The 18357-nt window shown below is 41.2% G+C and overlaps 1 protein-coding gene across 15 annotated transcripts in view; it reads right to left on the bottom strand.

Annotated features, from left to right (window-relative positions):
• Window positions 1-18357, bottom strand: part of LOC137634971 (G protein pathway suppressor 2) — a 219386-nt gene that overhangs the window by 11568 nt on the left and 189461 nt on the right. For 13 of the 15 annotated variants that reach the window (XM_068367558.1, XM_068367555.1, XM_068367551.1 and 10 more), the window contains one exon: window positions 15755-15874. In XM_068367558.1, coding sequence (XP_068223659.1) covers window positions 15755-15874 — 120 coding nt within the window. The remainder of the gene's footprint in view (window positions 1-15754; window positions 15875-18357) is intronic. The other 2 variants (XM_068367559.1, XM_068367561.1) reach the window with 1 other exon arrangement.

Raw genomic sequence — 18357 nt, 5'->3', positions numbered from 1 at the left:
ATGTCATCCATAGCTCCTCGCATAGTCTTATGCAACGTCCACTCCATGGAGAAGACTTGTCCTCTTCTGCTGAGGCCGTCCGCCAAGACATTCATTTCTGCACAAATCTCGCCAAAGGAGAGATGTTACTGCCTTAAAAGGAGTTCCTTCTGATCCGTGGATCAAAGAACCGAGCCTTCCAGACTGTCCAGTGGAGCTCCCTAACCCAAATCCGATGCATCTGAAAACAACACATGGTTTGGGTTCTTGATTGCAAGAGAAAGACCTTCTCGAAGTCTGATGTTGCTGTCCCACCAAGTCAGACATGTCTAGACTGAGTTGGAGATTGGGAAAGAGATACTCACTAAGCCCTTCTCCTTGTTCCAATGTTTAGGTGAAATAGGAAAGGGCATAGGTTGAGTCTCCCCAGAGAGATAAACTACTCCAGCGATGAAAGAGTTCCCACGAGGCTAGTTCAAACTCTTACAGAGCAACTGTTTTTCTCTTGCAAGTGAAGTACTTTTAACAGAGCTTGTTCCATTCTTGCGGGAGACGAAAAGGGTCGAAAAATCAGACACTGTATCTCCATTCCCAAAAAAAGAATAGTCTGGGATGGGATACTGTAAGTTACGACTTCTCTACGTTCACTATGAGACCTAGCTCCTTGGTTAGGTCTAATGTCCATTAGAGGCTCTCCAGACAGCGATATAATGACGAACGCCCTGATTAGCCAGTCGTCAAAATAAAGGGAGGCTCTGAATCCTCAAAAAATGTAGAAAGCTTGCTACATTTTGCAAGGGCCTTGTAAAAACAAGAGGAGCAGGAATGAGGTCGGAGTACAGTGCTCTACAGTGGTACATTACTTTCCCGTCCACAAACCTCAGATGTAGTTGAAAGTTTGGATGAATCGGGATGTGGAAGTATGCATCCTGAAGGTCGAGAGAGACCATCCAGTCGCCTTCCATTAATGCTATCAAGACAGCTTGGTAGACTTTATCGTGAAGTTTGTCTTGACAATGAACACATTGAGCGCACTTGCATCTTACGTACTCCTGCAGTGAACGTGGCTGCCAGATCATTGGAGCCATCCCTGATAGTCTTGTTCCTGCAGAGAACGTGGCTGTCAGATCATTGGAGCCATCCCTGATAGCCTTGTTTATGCATGACATAATTGTACAGCAAAACTTCAAACGCTCGAAAAAACTCCTAACAGGAGATGGTCTAGCTCTGAAGCCGACCATAAAATCTTGGAGCGTTTCATGGCCAGGCGCCAGGGAGAGTCTATGAGGCTTGAGAAGTCTATCTGGGCAGAGGCAGGAACTCCCAAGCCGAGAACTTCTCCCGTGTCATACCAGACGCTCGCTCTATAAGCCAGTTTAAAAGGAGGGAAAGCAAAGGCTGTCTCCCCCAAACTCCTCCTGGTGATCAACCAGTCGCCTAGCAAACGTAAAGCTCTCTTAGAAGAGCGAGAGAGCACTAGCTTAGAAAACAACGGCTTCGAAGTAGCTAGGCCTAGTGTAAACTCTGACGTTTAGGCGAACGAGGAGCAGCAGTTACAAAATGGTCCGGACAAAGATCCTTAAAAATCAGCATGATTTATTTAAAGTCCATAGAGGGCTGAGCAGCTTTAGGCTCCTCTCCGTCTGACAGAGTCCCCAAGGGAATATCAGTAGGAGGGGGATCAGCAACTTCCTCATCTGAAGGAACCTCGTCCGACAATTGCCGAGTCTCAAGTAAGGGAGAGACCTGCCGTGGTGGCAATGCTTGACAAGCAGAGTCCACACGCAAAGGAGCATCAGTAGCAGTCAAGGACGTTACGTCATGTAACTGCTTAAAGGACTGACCAGCCGGAAATATATAAAGTTAAAAAGATCAGTGACTGGGGAGGAGACTAAACACTAGTTCATTAAAAACTACGTTTTCAATCTCTCACCGTACAGTGCCTTGGGACGAGAATAAAAACTAAAAACGTTTTATCCTTTCTCCCCGTACAGAGACTTGGGACGAGAGTAAAAAACTGACTCGAGAACAACGTTACTCGCTTGGGACGAGAATAAAGATCGGAACGTTCTCTCTTCCTCTCTCTCTCTCCGTCTCTCTCTCTCTCTCTCTTGATTTCACACAGAAGAGAAAAGCCCACTTACCCTTCGTCAATAAACAGGTTATTTGACCAAAGGAAAAAACTGAAAGGACTAAGAAATTGAAAATTAACAAGTTCCTTTAAATTAGTATTTAAAACATTTCAGTTTGAAAGAAGAATGAACAAAACGTCAAAATCGATTCACTCTTTCTGCAAAGTGAAACCGTGATTCTCTCTTTCTCTATCGTAACGATAGAGCGCAAACTGCTTAGCATAAATAAACCAAACGTTAGTTCATCTTTGAAACAGCACGAAGACTATTCAAAGAAAATCTTTCATAAAATATCTACTAAAAAATATTCATTTAATAACTCTTACAGAGCAAATGATTTAAACTTAACGAAAATAAAAGTTGAATGGGCTCAACGTTGTTTAACTTCGGTTTCCAAGTTAGGACCGCCTACTCTTGGATTAGGGGAGGAATAGGTAAGGCCGCATATAAACAAATCATTAAAATTTATCTTGATGTTTAGTATAAATGGAAAGCTAATCGAAGAGGCCTAATAAAGGCGGGTGAGATATAAAATATATAGAGGAAAATCTATAATTAACAACAACAATTTATAACGTGATAAGATAATTGCTAAAAGCCTAAAACACACTTCCGTACACTAAGGGAAGGGTCGGCCATTACTCTATGGAAAAAAACCAGAGATAAAAGCAAGGGCAATACACTTTTACTCTCCTTTCAAAAGCATTTCTTTTGAGGATAGTATTGAATAATCCAACACGGCGAAAGCAATAAAACCAAAACCAAGTACTTCACCAATTCGGTAGAAAACTCGAGGTCATAATAGCGAGTGGAATCGACTTGTCGATGAAACCGACAGAGAAGAACTGAAGCTGTTTACATGTATATGCGGTATCTGGCCGATAGTTGGCGCTGGTGGGCACACCCGCTACCTTCATGGCGATCGCTCGTGAGTTTTTGAATTCTGTCGAGCCGTCGGAGACGTCAGCTATTATATATTCACCGGCTAAGTTTAATATTTAAAAATATTCCCTTGGTAGGAACTAGATACTTGCCTGATAGCAAGCAGTGGGCCATGCTAAGTTCAAGAGGCAACAAAATGAGGTTAAGAGGAACTTTTACTGAAAAAAGGCACAAGGGCAACAAAAGGGAAGCAAGAGCAGCCATTAACAGGAGTTAAGGGAGTACCAGCTGCTGCAGGAACAGGTATAACTGAAATAACAGGTACCTAATAATGTAGATGCAGGAAGTGCAGCCACAGCAATAGATATAGTGGGATTAACTAAGATTACAGGAACTCTGCTCCTGACTAACAGGAAAAGACACATGTATGGAAACTGCAGGTAACGGCTGCATCAGATACAGTAGGATCAGCTAAGGCTACAGCACCACCAAACTACAAAGGATATGACACAGTAGATACAGCCACATCTGGAATAGTCAAAACAGCAGGTGTCTCATAGCATCCACTGATGCAATATATATCGCAAACACTGTGTGTAACAAGAATTGCAAGCAAAGGCAGTACAGGAGCACCAGAGACATATCATGAGAGGAAACTCAGGGGGTGGTCATGGGCAGTAAGGGTAAAAATAAAAACACAGAATCTGGAATAGCTGACGCTAAAGGACTAGTAAACACAGTAGGTGTAGACAGGTACTACTGGAGTCACAGGTATTAGTCACAGCACAGAAGCAAGAGGTAACATAATAGCTGGTAACAAGAAAAAAACAACAGAGCAAACTGCCTGGTAAAGATGGATGGTCAAGAATAACTTTAGGCATGGAAGAGAAGATGCTTTACAATAGCTACTGTACTTGAAGAAGTTCTCTGAAATTTCCACAAGAGCAGCGGCTCATATGAAGCAGGTAGAGACAGAAGCAATCATACTTGAGAGGGCAGTCCAGTCAATGGATAGAGTAGATGTAGTAGGAACCATACATAAGGAGCAGGTACTGTACATAAGACAGATGAATGAGAGCAAGCACACCGGACAACGGTACATCACAGATAAACTGTCATGCCTTCACCTTGATCAAGAAAGGGGATAATCCTGAGACTGGCCAAGATACAGAAGACCTTGAGGTAAAACAAGCTAATAGATCTGTAGCAATAAGAAGCAAAATCCTACATACATGTTCACTCACAAACTTAGCATCAATAAAGTAAACATTAAAATTTCTTTACACAAATAATGGTTGGGTGAATGCTGTACTAAATATTCTAAGGAAAATAAAACTAGAGACAGAATATAAATTTAAGGGCAATGAATAGCCTTCATAAATGATCTCCAAATGATACAAAGATTAGCATGATACTGTAATAGCTTTATCATTTATATGAAGAATTGGTAAGAATCATTCACTGGGTCTAACCACAAAATAGTTCAATTAACCCTTTTACCCCCAGGCTCTTTGGAAATTTCCAACCCTTAACCCCCAGGGGGTTATTTTTTCCCAGCACATTTTGCAGTATATTTTTTTTAAATTGCTCTAACAGCCTTAATTTTTGTCATTGAGAGGTCAGGTTGGTCTCAATCTCTTGGAAAATACCTGAATTTTCTAAAAAATTATCAAAAATATGAAAAAAAACAAATTTTTATAGCATTTTTTTGCAAGGACGTACCGGTACGTCCATGGGGGTAAAGGGATGGGTTTTGTGAAACGTACCAGTACGTCCTTTGGGGGTAAAAGGGTTAATTACACAACCACCACAGGATCCCATCAGTAATTCTGTATGAACACAAACTGCCAAGGTCTAGGCAATAGTTATCGTCTTGGGAAAATTTTAAACTTTAAGTTACTAAATGATATTGTGTACAGTAACAAGCAGTGGTGATCTTTCTTGCTACACACATTTTTGGAAGTACTTAACCTACTAAAAAGTGTCATGTAGGTTCTTTCTCTAATACAAAACGTAATTTTCTTCATAAATATAGGTTTATACAATACCATACAAATATTTTAAAATCTAATATATGCATTCAATACAAATCCATCGATATGTAATTCCCTCATTTGGTGTACAGTACATGTAATGAATATCCCTTAACCCTTTTACCCCCAGGCTCTTTGGAAATTTCCAACCCTTAACCCCCAGGGGTTATTTTTTTTCAAGCACATTTTGCAGTATATATTTTTTAAATTGCTCTAACAGCCTTAATTTTTGTCATAGACAGGTCAGGTTGGTCTCATTCTCTTGGAAAATGCCTGAAGTTTCTCAAAAAATTATAAAATATATGCAAAAAAAAAAAAAAATGTTATTTTGATAATAAAATAAATTTTTGAATATACTTACCCGGTGATTATAATAGCTGCAGCTCTGCTGCTCGACAGAAAACTCTACGGAAAAAATCCGCCAGCGATTGCTATGCAGGTAGGGGGTGTACTTCAACAGCGCCATCTGTCGTCCAGATACCCAGTACTCATTGTAAACAAAGAACTCAATTTTCTCCTCGGTCCACTGCGTCTCTATTGGGGAGGAAGGGAGGGTAAGTATATTAAAAAATCTATTTTATTATCAAAATAACATTTTTCAATATTTAACTTAGCCGGTGATTATAATAGCTGATTCACACCCAGGGGGGTGGGTAGAGACCAGCAATAAATGTTTACATTATTATGAGCTAAGGATTTTTTATTTCATTTTAGAAGTTATCAAAATAACAAAAACAAAATAAATAGGTACCTGGTAAGGAAGTCGACTTGAACAATTACTCTGCCTTTTTAAGTACGTCTTCCTTACGGAGCCTCGCGATCCTCTTAGGATGCTGAGCGACCCCTGGGATCTGAAGTATGAAGGGTTGCAACCCATACCACAGGACCTCATCAAAACCTCTAATCTAGGCGCTTCTCAAGAAAAGAATTTGACCACCCGCCAAATCAACCAGGATGCGAAAGGCTTCTTAGCCTTCCGGACAACCCAAAAACAACAATAAAAACATTTCAAGAGAAAGATTAAAAAGGTTATGGAATTAGGGGATTGTAGTGGTTGAGCCCTCACCCACTACTGCACTCGCTGCTACGAATGGTCCCAGAGTGTAGCAGTTCTCGTAAAGAGACTGGACATCCTTAAGATAAAAAGACGCGAACACTGACTTGCTTCTCCAATAGGTTGCGTCCATTATACTTCGCAGAGATCTATTTTGTTTAAAGGCCACTGAAGTTGCGACAGCTCTAGCTTCATGTGTCCTTACCTTCAGCAAAGCTTGGTCTTCCTCACTCAGATGTGAATGAGCTTCTCGTATTAACAGTCTGATAAAATAGGATAAAGCATTCTTTGACATAAGCAAAGATGGTTTCTTAACTGAACACCATAAAGCTTCTGACTGTCCTCGTAAAGGTTTAGTTCGTCTTAAATAGAACTTAAGAGCTCTCACAGGGCATAAGACTCTTTCTAGTTCATTTCCAACCATATTTGAAAGGCTTGGAATATCGAACGATTTCGGCCAAGGACGAGAAGGTAGCTCGTTTTTGGCTAGAAAACCAAGTTGTAGAGAACATGTAGCCGTTTCAGATGAAAATCTGATGTTCCTGCTGAAGGCGTGAATCTCACTGACTCTTTTAGCTGTGGCTAAGCAAACCAGGAAAAGAGTCTTTAAAGTGAGATCTTTAAAGGAGGCTGATTGTAGCGGCTCGAACCTTTCTGACATGAGGAATCTTAGTACCACGTCTAAATTCCAACCAGGTGTAGCCAAACGACACTCCTTCGTGGTCTCAAAAGACTTAAGGAGGTCCTGTAGATCTTTGTTGTTGGAAAGATCTAAGCCTCTGTGACGGAAGACTGATGCCAACATGCTTCTGTAACCCTTGATAGTGGGAGCTGAAAGAGATCGTTCTTTCCTCAGGTATAAAAGGAAGTCAGCTATTTGAGTTACAGAGGTACTAGTCGAGGATACCGATACTGACTTGCACCAGTTTCGGAAGACTTCCCACTTCGATTGGTAGACTCTAAGGGTGGATGTCCTCCTTGCTCTAGCAATCGCCCTGGCTGCCTCCTTCGAAAAGCCTCTAGCTCTCGAGAGTCTTTCGATAGTCTGAAGGCAGTCAGACGAAGAGCGTGGAGGCCTTGGTGTACCTTCTTTACGTGTGGCTGACGTAGAAGATCCACCCTTAGAGGAAGAGTTCTGGGAACGTCCACTAGCCATCGAAGTACCTCGGTGAACCATTCTCTCGCAGGCCAGAGGGGAGCAACTAACGTCAACCTTGTCCCTTCGTGAGAGGAGAACTTCTGCAGTACCTTGTTGACAATCTTGAACGGGGGGAATGCATATAGGTCTAGATGTGACCAATCTAGGAGAAAGGCATCTATATGAACTGCTGCTGGGTCCGGGATTGGTGAGCAATATATTGGGAGCCTCTTGGTCATCGAGGTTGCGAAGAGATCTATGGTTGGCTGGCCCCATGTGGCCCAAAGTCTCTTGCACACATCCTTGTGTAGGGTCCATTCTGTTGAAATGATTTGTCCCTTCCGACTGAGGCAATCTGCCATGACATTCAAGTTGCCTTGGATGAACCTCGTTACTAGTGAAATGTTTAGACCTTTTGACCAGGTGAGGAGGTCCCTTGCGATCTCGTACAACGTCATAGAGTGGGTCCCTCCTTGCTTGGAGATGTACGCCAAAGCCGTGGTGTTGTCCGAGTTCACCTCCACCACTTTGCCTTGAAGGAGAGACTTGAAGCTTTTCAAGGCCAGATGAACTGCCAGTAGCTCCTTGCAGTTGATATGCATTGTCCTTTGACTCGAGTTCCAAGTTCCCGAGCATTCCCGACCGTCCAATGTCGCGCCCCAGCCTGTGTCCAATGCGTCCGAGAAGAGAACGTGGTTGGGAGTCTGAACAGCCAGGGGCTGACCCTCTCTGAGGCTGATACTGTCCTTCCACCAAGTCAGGGAAGACTTCATCTTCTCGGAAATGGGGATCGAGACCGCTTCTAGCGTCTTGTCCTTTTTCCAGTAAACAGCTAGGTGATATTGAAGAGGACGGAGGTGTAGTCTTCCTAACGATACGAACTGTTCCAGGGATGATAGTGTCCCTATCAGACTCATCCACTGCCTGACTGAACATCGTTCCTTCTTCAGCATGTTCTGGATGCATAACAGGGCTTGACTTGTTCTGGGGGCCGACGGAAAAGCCCGAAAAGCTAGACTGTGAATCTCCATCCCTAAATACACAATAGTTTGGGATGGGACCACTTGAGACTTTTTCATATTGACAAGGAGACCCAATTCCTTGGTCAGATCTAGAGTCCACTTTAGATCCTTCAGACAGCGACGACTGGAAGAAGTTCTTAGAAGCCAGTCGTCCAAATAGAGGGAGGCTCGGATGTCCGCTAAATTCAGGAATTTGGCTACATTCCTCATCAGCCTCGTAAACACAAGAGGAGCTGTGCTTAGGCCAAAGCACAGGGCTTGAAACTGGTAGACAACCTTTTCGTAAACAAATCTCAGAAAAGGTTGGGAGTCTGGGTGGATAGGGACGTGGAAGTATGCGTCCCTTAGGTCTAAAGAGACCATCCAGTCTTCCCTTCTGACCGCTGCTAGAACGGACTTTGTGGTCTCCATGGAGAACGTCTGCTTTGTGACAAAGACATTCAGCGCACTGACGTCTAGCACCGGCCTCCACCCTCCTGTCTTCTTTGCCACTAAGAAGAGACGGTTGTAGAAGCCCGGGGTTTGATGGTCCAGGACTTTGACTACCGCTCCCTTTTCTAGTAAGAGAGACACCTCCTGTTTCAATGCTCGTCTCTTGTCTTCCTCTCTGTACCTGGGAGAGAGATCGATGGGAGACGTTGCTAGAGGGGGTTTTCGTACAAACGGGATCTTGTACCCCTCTCTGAGCAACTTCACAGATTGTGCATCTGCGCCTCTCTTCTCCCAGGTCTGCCAGAAGTTCTTGAGTCTGGCTCCCACTGCTGTCTGAAGAAGCTGGCAGTCAGACTCTGCCTTTAAAGGACTTGGTTCCTTTCTTCTTCCCACGTCTCCCTTCGGCACGAGCACCTCCTCTGCTGGAGGCTCTGCCACGAAAGGGCGGAATAAATCGGGACGCTGGAGTGTCCATCCTTGGTCTAGCTGACAAGGTAGGCAAAGGGGTGGCTTTGCGGGCAGAGGACGCAACCAGGTCATGAGTGTCCTTCTGTATCAAAGAAGCAGCAATCTCCTTAATCAAGTCCTCTGGAAAAAGGCACTTAGAAAGAGGAGCAAACAGAAGTTCGGATCTTTGACAAGGTGTCACTCCAGCTGACAGGAAAGAGCAAAGGTTCTCACGCTTCTTGAGGACTCCGGATACGAACGATGCAGCAAGCTCATTAGACCCGTCCCGTATGGCCTTGTCCATGCAGGACATGATGAGCAAGGAAGTTTCCTTCTCTGTCGGGGAGATCTTCCTGCTCAAAGCTCCCAGACACCAGTCTAAAAAGTTGAAGACCTCGAAGGCTCTAAATATCCCTTTCAACAGGTGGTCTAGGTCCGAAGATGACCAACATATCTTAGAGCGTCTCATGGCTAGCCTGCGGGGAGAGTCTACAAGACTTGAGAAGTCGCCCTGGGCAGAGGCAGGAACTCCCAAGCCGAGAACTTCTCCCGTGGCATACCAGACGCTCGATCTGGAAGAGAGTCTAGCAGGGGGAAACGTAAAGGCTGTCTTCCCTAGACTCTTTTTGGACTGCATCCATTCTCCTATCACTCGTAAAGCTCTCTTGGACGAGCGTGCGAGGACGAGTCTAGTAAAGGCAGGCGAGGATGACGGCGTACCTAATACAAACTCTGACGGAGGAGAGCGCGGAGCCACAGACACAAACTGGTCCGGAAACATCTCTTTGAACAGAGCAAGAACTTTTCTAAAGTCCAAAGAGGGTTGCGTGGACTTAGGCTCGTCAAGGTTCGAATGTGGTTCATCAACGTGTGCAGCATCATCATCATCAGAAAGTCCATCATCCGAGTATTGAGGAGGAAGCGGCAATGGAGTAGGTAACGGCTGGTTAGCTGAGTCCGGTCGCACGGGTGCACGCGTGACTGAACCGGACGCAACGTCATGGAACTGTTGCCCAGTCTGTGAGCTGGCAACAACCATAGCAGCGCGGGGACGCACAGCGTCTACTCCAGACTGTCTAGTCTGATGTGGGTGAGCAGTGGCAACCACACTGGGTTGCGGAGGTTGACGCACCGCGTCAAAACAAAACAACTCTGACGGTTGTTGTACCTCGCGAACGTCAACGGAAGGCTCCGTGCGTCGCTGAACGTCAACATGCGGGTGGCAGGGCACACTGGAACGCATGGGTGGCGGGACTCTCTCAGCTGGAGTGCGCAAGAAGGTCGCCTCAGCGTCCACAGGACGCACAACCGAGTGTGTGGTTGGTTGTAGGCAAGAGGCTGGTGCAGCAGCAACCTTCTCCGCACGAAAGTCCTGCATCAGAGACATTAATTGGGACTGCATGGTCTGCAGCAAAGACCACTTAGGGTCTGCAGGAGCAGGTGCGGCGACAGACGGTGTAACTGCCTGAGGCGGTACCTCTTTGCCTCTCTTAGGAGGTGAGCAGTCATCGGAAGACTGCAGCGAGTCCGAACTGACCCAGTGGCTACAACTGGGCCGTTGGACTTGCGCGGAAGGGACCGACTTGCGCTTAAGTGGTCGTGAGACCTTGGTCCATGGTTTCTTGCGAGAAACCTCTTCCGCAGACGAGGAATAAATGGGCTCTCTCGTCTTTGTGTGGGTGGGGCGATCTTGGGTAGATACGCCCGAAACCACGGAGGGAACGTCTGTTCGCTGATTAAAGCCTCTCGAACCCATTGGTCGTACGACATTGCTTCTCCCCTGGACTTGGGAGCTTGCAAGAGGTCCCGGACTAGGAGGACGACAGGCACGAACAGACGAACCCTCAAGCGCAACACTATCCACAACACTATCACTCACTTTATCACTTCCCACTGCACTTTTACACTTCAGCTCCTTGACGTCCGCCATGAGCTGGTTACGGTCACTAGCCAGGGACTCAACTCTCTCACCCAGAGCTTGGATGGCACGCATCATATCAGCCATCGAAGGTTCCTGAGTGCCAGAAGGGGGATTAGGAGCAACCACTACAGGGGAAGGAATAGGTTGTGGGGCATGAGGAGAGGAAAAATCAACAGAACGAGATGAACTTCTCCTGACTCTATCTCTCTCTAGCCTATGTGTATATTTTTGGAATTCGATAAAATCGAATTCCGAAAGCCCAACGCATTCCTCACATCGATCTTCCAATTGACAGGTTTTATCCCGACAATTGGAACAAACGGTGTGAGGATCGATAGAGGCCTTCGGAAGACGCCTTGAACAGTCCCTAGCATTACACTTCCTGAATTTTGGGACTTGAGAAGGGTCAGCCATTTTGAATTGGTCAAAGGGGAATTCAAAAACTATCCAAAGTCATCAACAAATAATCCGATATCAAAAAAAGAATGCAAGGATTTATTGAAGAGAAAGCCTGCACAGCGAAAGCTCAAAACTAGAATAGTGTACTTCACCAAATAGTTGTGAAAACAAATCCAGTTAGCAACAGCGAATTAGTAGGTCTTGCCGGTAGCCCGACAGAGAGAAAATTGAGTTCTTTGTTTACAATGAGTACTGGGTATCTGGACGACAGATGGCGCTGTTGAAGTACACCCCCTACCTGCATAGCGATCGCTGGCGGATTTTTTCCGTAGAGTTTTCTGTCGAGCAGCAGAGCTGCAGCTATTATAATCACCGGCTAAGTTAAATATTGAAAAATAGCAGTTTTTTGCAAGGACATACCGGTACGTCCATAGGGGGTAAAGGGATGTGTTTTGAGAAACGTACCAGTATGTCCTTTAGGGGTAAAAGGGTTAACATATAGTATTCTCTCTACCTGACTTGAGAATAAAATCTATCAAGCATGCTCCAATTGGATCCATTAGACCAGAATCAATCTACCTTTCAATTTTTTATGTAGTTAAAATGCAATACCATAAAATTAGTGGCTGGGAGGGGAAACTAGAGCAATTTATGATTGATGAGTTTGTTTGAGAAGGAAATTATATTTCCGTGATCAATTTTCATTTATCACAAGAAAATCAATGGACAGAAGAAAAGGGAAAAAGATGATCAGAAATGCCAAGATGAATAGGGGGAAAATTAATGGTTAATGACAAATGAATAATAAATTGCTGGAAATTATTAAGATTGCTTGGCAAAATATTCTGGGGAAATTCTGACAGCTATCTACAGAAGTACAGACTAAGAAGCAGTGAAAAGGGTGATTGACTCCTACTGACTGGATCCTTCTGTCTAAAGGATAGACTAAGTCTGGGGATGTCTGAGATCATGAATGTTGACATCACATGATTGATGAGGTTATTATGGAACAAAACATGTCTGGTAAAGCCAGATAAGAACCAATATCAATAAGTGGACATGAGTATTTTAAGAAATTAAATGTGCTGTAAATTAATGCAAAGTGAATACTGTACTGCATTTAAGAGAGGTTCCACCCAAAATGTTGCAATAATTTGTCATAAAACAGCTATAAAATTGAGAAAAGACCACTATTTTCAAGGAAAGACATTTAATAAAAAATTACTGTACCACAGATAAATTTATCACTGGAACTATATGCACTGTGCAGCAAATTTCAATGAGAGCAAGATAAGCATCAAGTCTATATACACTAACACGGGAAAAAATATTTCCACCAAATTCAGTACAGTACAAAGAAAATCTAAAATGAATACTAAAAATACTACAAATGTTTTCTATTGGAAAACCATTACTATTTCTGTAAAAGATGATTAGAATGCAACATTATAACACATCTTTTATGATGATTACATTGTACACTAGTGCAGTAGGAAATAATTTTCTAATGATTTCCAATAAGAACTTGAATAAGCTTTGGCCCCAGTTATGTATGAGTGGCAGTTTTCTATAAATTACGGGAATAACTGACACTTACAAATATGGGAGTCTACTATCTTTTGAGAAAGCTAGCTTCTGTTAAGTGTCACTTTCAGCAGAATGTTAATGGGTCCTCCCATTTTTCTCATTTGGCTAACAAAAGTTTAATTTCAATGTTAAAATGAATAATTTCTCTACTCGCCAGAGGTTCATATGGCTTCCCTTCTTGAAGCTAGTTCAATATCAGACGTCTATCCCAACATTCTAAGATTTCCTGTTTTCTTTCTATGTAATAGACATGACCCTCTAGGGAAGTACACACACTCCTTGATTTTAGAGGGTTCTATCTTCGTGGTTTTGATTATCCACATACAGTACATAGATCAGAAAAATAATCTTTTTTTATTAACCCTTTTACCCCCAGGCTATTTGGAAATTTCCAACCCTTAACCCCCAGGGGGTTATTTTTTTCCCAGCAAATTTTGCAGTATATTTTTTTTTAAATTGCTCTAACAGCCTTAATTTTTGTCATAGAGAGGTCAGGTTGGTCTCATTCTCTTGGAAAATGCCTGAATTTTCTCAAAACATTTTCAAAAATATGAAAAAAAAAATTTTTATAGCATTTTTTTGCAAGGACGTACCGGTACGTCCATGGGGGTAAAGGGATGGCTTTTGTGAAACGTACCAGTACGTCCTTTGGGGGTAAAAGGGTTAAAGGATAAGAAGGTTATGAAAAACATTTCTTTAACAAACAGCCACATTAGTATTTTGAGGAGTGGGAGAGGGGTAGGGAGGCTAAATACAGAACAAGAATGTCATGTGCTTAATCAAACATGAAAAGGTTCAGAGAAGTATGAATGAGAAAGAAGTATTTTTAACATTTTAAGCAGTATATTCATCAATACAAAGTCTATATTGAATAAAATTAATAGATATGAAATACAGTATATAGAGAAATACTGATAGAAAGAAATATGATACAGTACTAAGGAATAAGAAAGAGAATAAGGATAATACAGTATTAGAAAGGGGATAAAAAATAAAATTGAACTGAAACAAAAAGTAAAAATGTGTAAATAACAGAAATATAGAATCTAAAAATATGTGAATAACAGAAAGAAAAATATAAATGAAAAGGAAGCAAAAAAAATTAAGAAGGGGGGATGAAAAGTTATTCAATTGCAGGTAATTTCTTTTTTTTATTTGACTGATAAATATATAATATACAGTTATGGTGTAATATTTACTATATTGCAAAAAATTATTGTGAAGGTTAAGTGTATTGGATATGGGACGTCAAGTTAACTATAATATAGGCTGTTCATTATCTATTAGGAGGTCTATACACCCAAACTCAGCTGAAACCCTCGTCAGGGTGAGAGGAGTGGAGAGAGGAAAGGTCCCTTTTTTTTCATTTATTTGATGTTGATTACCCTCTAAAATTGGGGGAAGTGCCTTGGCAAAAAGATAGACTATACAGGTACATCCAACTGTCTGTTAACCCTTTTACCCCCAGGCTATTTGGAACTTTCCAACCCTTAACCCCCAGGGGTTATTTTTTTTTCAAGCACATTTTGCAGTATATATTTTCTAAATTCCTCTAACAGCCTTAATTTTTGTCATAGAGAGGTCAGGTTGGTCTCATTCTCTTGGAAAATGCCTGAAGTTTCTCAAAAAAATTATCAAAAATATGCAAAAAAAATTGTAAATAGCTTGAGAAAGATTCAGTGGAGTTTATTACATCTATTAAGAGCATTCCTCACTCTCATGTAGACCATCCAGTCTTCATTTTTTTAATAGTGTCACAAATCTTCAAACATCAAACTGGCGTACAATACTCCAATGAAAGCAATACCTTGTATCGATGAAACAAAATCCATCAATAAAAAATGCAAACGTCAAAATTTTTGTTGATGGTTAATTGATTGAAACTTTGATTTTGATGTTTGCCTTTTCTACCAAAAGCTTTTAAATACACTTTGGAATAAAGGGATTTTGACGAAGGAAAAATCTATTTCTGGGGAGAGACTTGTGTTCGCCAGTGAAAAGGTCCTTCTTGTCACTTTTCTGATACAAATATATTCCAAATATACCAAAGAAAGTTAAAGCATGGAATGCAGAGGTTACTACCCTCGCGCGAACACCCTTAGGCCGTCGTGTATAAAGAAAGGGCGTGTGAAAGCCACTATTCACAGGTCGTCTTCCATTTAGAATATTCCTTCGTCAATATACACAAGAGGGGTGTGCCGTGATAGCAGTCTCCACCACATCAACCTGGTGTGATCTATTTTAAATCAATCTTGGTCTTCTGGCTATTCATGATGAATATGGCAATAAGATTAATGAAGAATGCTTTCTGTATGTTCGAACAAACATATTTCATCAGTGACATGACATACAAAGCTACAATGCACATAGTTCCAGTGGCCACAAACATTTATCATTCTTCTCCAAATACAAAATCACATTAACTTCAACTCAAAACTACAAAAAATAATGGCAGTACTTCAAAACTACAACATATATAACAAAAGGATTATGTAAATACATACCTTATTAACTTACACAAAATATTGATTATATGAGTAAAAAGCACATTAAAATTTCAAATTAGCATTTCTTATTAAATCATATTTTGCAAATAAAAGCTTCAAAATTATATGTATACCACACTGACAACATAAAATTGGCATTACAAAAAAACTGAAAACTACTATCTAGAAAACTATTCTGTTATTAAAACAAGCGTACAACAAAAAATTTAGAAGACACTAACCCTTGGCTTGACATCAGGCTTACTCACATGTGACCCAGAACACACTACTGGGGGAGGGGGCTGGGAAGACGGGGCTGTGCGTACTGGAAATCCAGATGTGATGCTTCCGGCCTTACCACCCTGATGATAGATAGTAAAGTATTGGTTAAATTTACATACCATTTATTCCAACCAATAACTCCCTAACAATATAAAAGCTATCTCTGACCCATAATGAAAGTCCCTATCTAATTCAATGCCTACAAAAATGTTGAATTGAAAAGTTTTCTTTACATAAATTAAAAATCAATTTATGACATGAGCTTGTTAAAATTAAAGAGAAAAAAAAATAGTAACAGAAGGACAAAGCAGTATGGTAAAAGGAGGAAAATCTGGATTAACCTGTACTTATACAGGTACAGTACTGTACAGTGTATAAGCGCCCCCTCACATTCTTAAAAGTCAGGAAGTAACAAGCATAACTGAACAAGAATCCAGATGATCATCTAATATTAGAGTTGATACCAGTGTCAACAAATCACTAGTTCAGAAATTAAAATATATCACTTACAATTTCAAACATCCGACTTGCTAACAAAAGCTAACCGAACCATATACGACTAAAAATGAACTAGGTAGGATGGCCAAGGCACCAGCCACCCATTGATACTACCGCTAGAGTTATTGGGTCCTTTGACTGGCCAGACTGTACTACATTGGCTTCCTCTCTCTGGTTACGGCTCATTGTGTCTTTGCCTACACATACACTGAATAGTCTGGCCTATTCTTACCATATTCTCCTCTGTCCTCATACACCTGACAACACTGATCTTACCAACTAATTCTTCTTCACTATAGGGGTTAACCACTACAATATAATTGTTCAGGGACTACTTTCCTCTTGGTAAGGGTAGAAGAGACTCTTTAGTTATGGTAAGCAGCCCTTCCAGGAGAAGGACAATCCAAAATCAAACCATTGCTCTCTGGTCTTGGGTAGTGTCTTAGCCTCAGTACCATGGTCTTCCACTGCCTTGCATTAAAGTTCTCTTTCTTGGGGGTACACTCAGGCATGCTGTTCTATCTTATTTTTCTTCCTCTTGTTATTTTAAAGTTTTTATAGTTTATATGTGAGTGATCTAATTTAATGTTGTTACTGATCTTGTAATGTTTTATTTTGACTGTTTATTCTTCTCTTATAGTTTATTTATTTCCTTGTTTCCTTTCTTCACTGGGCAATTTTTCCCTGTTAGAGGCCTTGGCTTCCTAGGGTTGTAGCTTAGCTAGTAATAATAATGATAATAATAATAACAATAGCTTTCATGGCAATTAAACAAATGAACAAAACAAAATCTTTAGAAATTTTGGAGAACCCCAGAATTCCTTTACTTTACTGAAATTTGTTCATTAATAGAAAAAAAAGGTCAAAATGATACACTGGAACTTGCCAAAATTTTCTATGCACGACATCATTTGATACTATTGGAATAACAGAGGGTTAAACTATTAAAATAAATATCAGATGACTGTTGAATGAATGAGTCATACTTATAAATAATCTATATTATTCAAGCCCAGAAATCAAACAAAATTAAACAAATTACATTTTCTGTTCAAGAATTTAGTCAGAGACCATAGATACAAGAGAGTGGTGAGAGCTTATTTCAGGCCTAACTTCATAGATGGAAATCTAAGCTTAAAAATGTTAATGATAATGACAACCACAAGTAAAATGAGTGTTATTTGAACCTTTATAATGCTTGTCAACACATTACACTTCATTCTTGATATGCCTGAAGTATGTACTATGCCTCCTGTTCATTCTATAAGCTCTCCCATACCTTAGTCCACATGTATGAAGTTACCATATAAAATAATACATAACTAATCTTAATGTTCATCATCATAAATGCATCTATGTCAGCTCTTCCCTCTACAGGGTTAGACAAGAATTTAGTTCTCTCCATTCTCTTCTAGCCTCTGCTCTATCTTCCTGAACTCCAAGCAGGGCAATGTCTTCAACTTTAAACTTTTTCAGCAATTTCTTGGGTTTTCATAAAGATCTTTGTCCTGCCACTTCCACAATTACAGTACCTGTACTATTTTCTGACTAACTGTTCCTCATCCTTCATCACCATATGTCCAAAACTGCTCAAAATTTGAGTTCTCAACATTTCATCCAGCTTTTGTACACCATATCTCGCCAGCAATTCCTTGTTTGTGATATGATCTTTGCGCTGCCCTCCAGCCCTGAATCTTAACATTTTTTAGACAACTTATCAGTATATCTTCCATTTTCTTTGCAATGCCATGATTCTGCTACGCAGAGTAGCATAGGCTACCTGTACTAAGGGCATATTTCTATTTACCAGTAGTTTGGTAATCCCTCACCACTTCATCCATCCTGCTGCAATTCTTTTCTTTTAACTGGTCTTTCAACTCTTCCTTCAGTCAAATGTGTCTTTAAGGTGAGGTAAGTGCTCTACCTCATCTATGATCTGTCCAAATATCACAAGGTTCTTAACCATTCCATCTTCCGTATTTGCTCTTGTTATACATTTCAGGTTTCTAAAATTTCTTACTCCATATAAATTTTGTATTGCAGAGCACTCTTGTTACATAGGGTA

This window comes from Palaemon carinicauda, chromosome 45 (assembly GCF_036898095.1).
Source record: "Palaemon carinicauda isolate YSFRI2023 chromosome 45, ASM3689809v2, whole genome shotgun sequence".
Lineage (NCBI taxonomy): Eukaryota > Metazoa > Arthropoda > Malacostraca > Decapoda > Palaemonidae > Palaemon > Palaemon carinicauda.
This window is presented reverse-complemented; position numbering and strand designations above follow the sequence as displayed.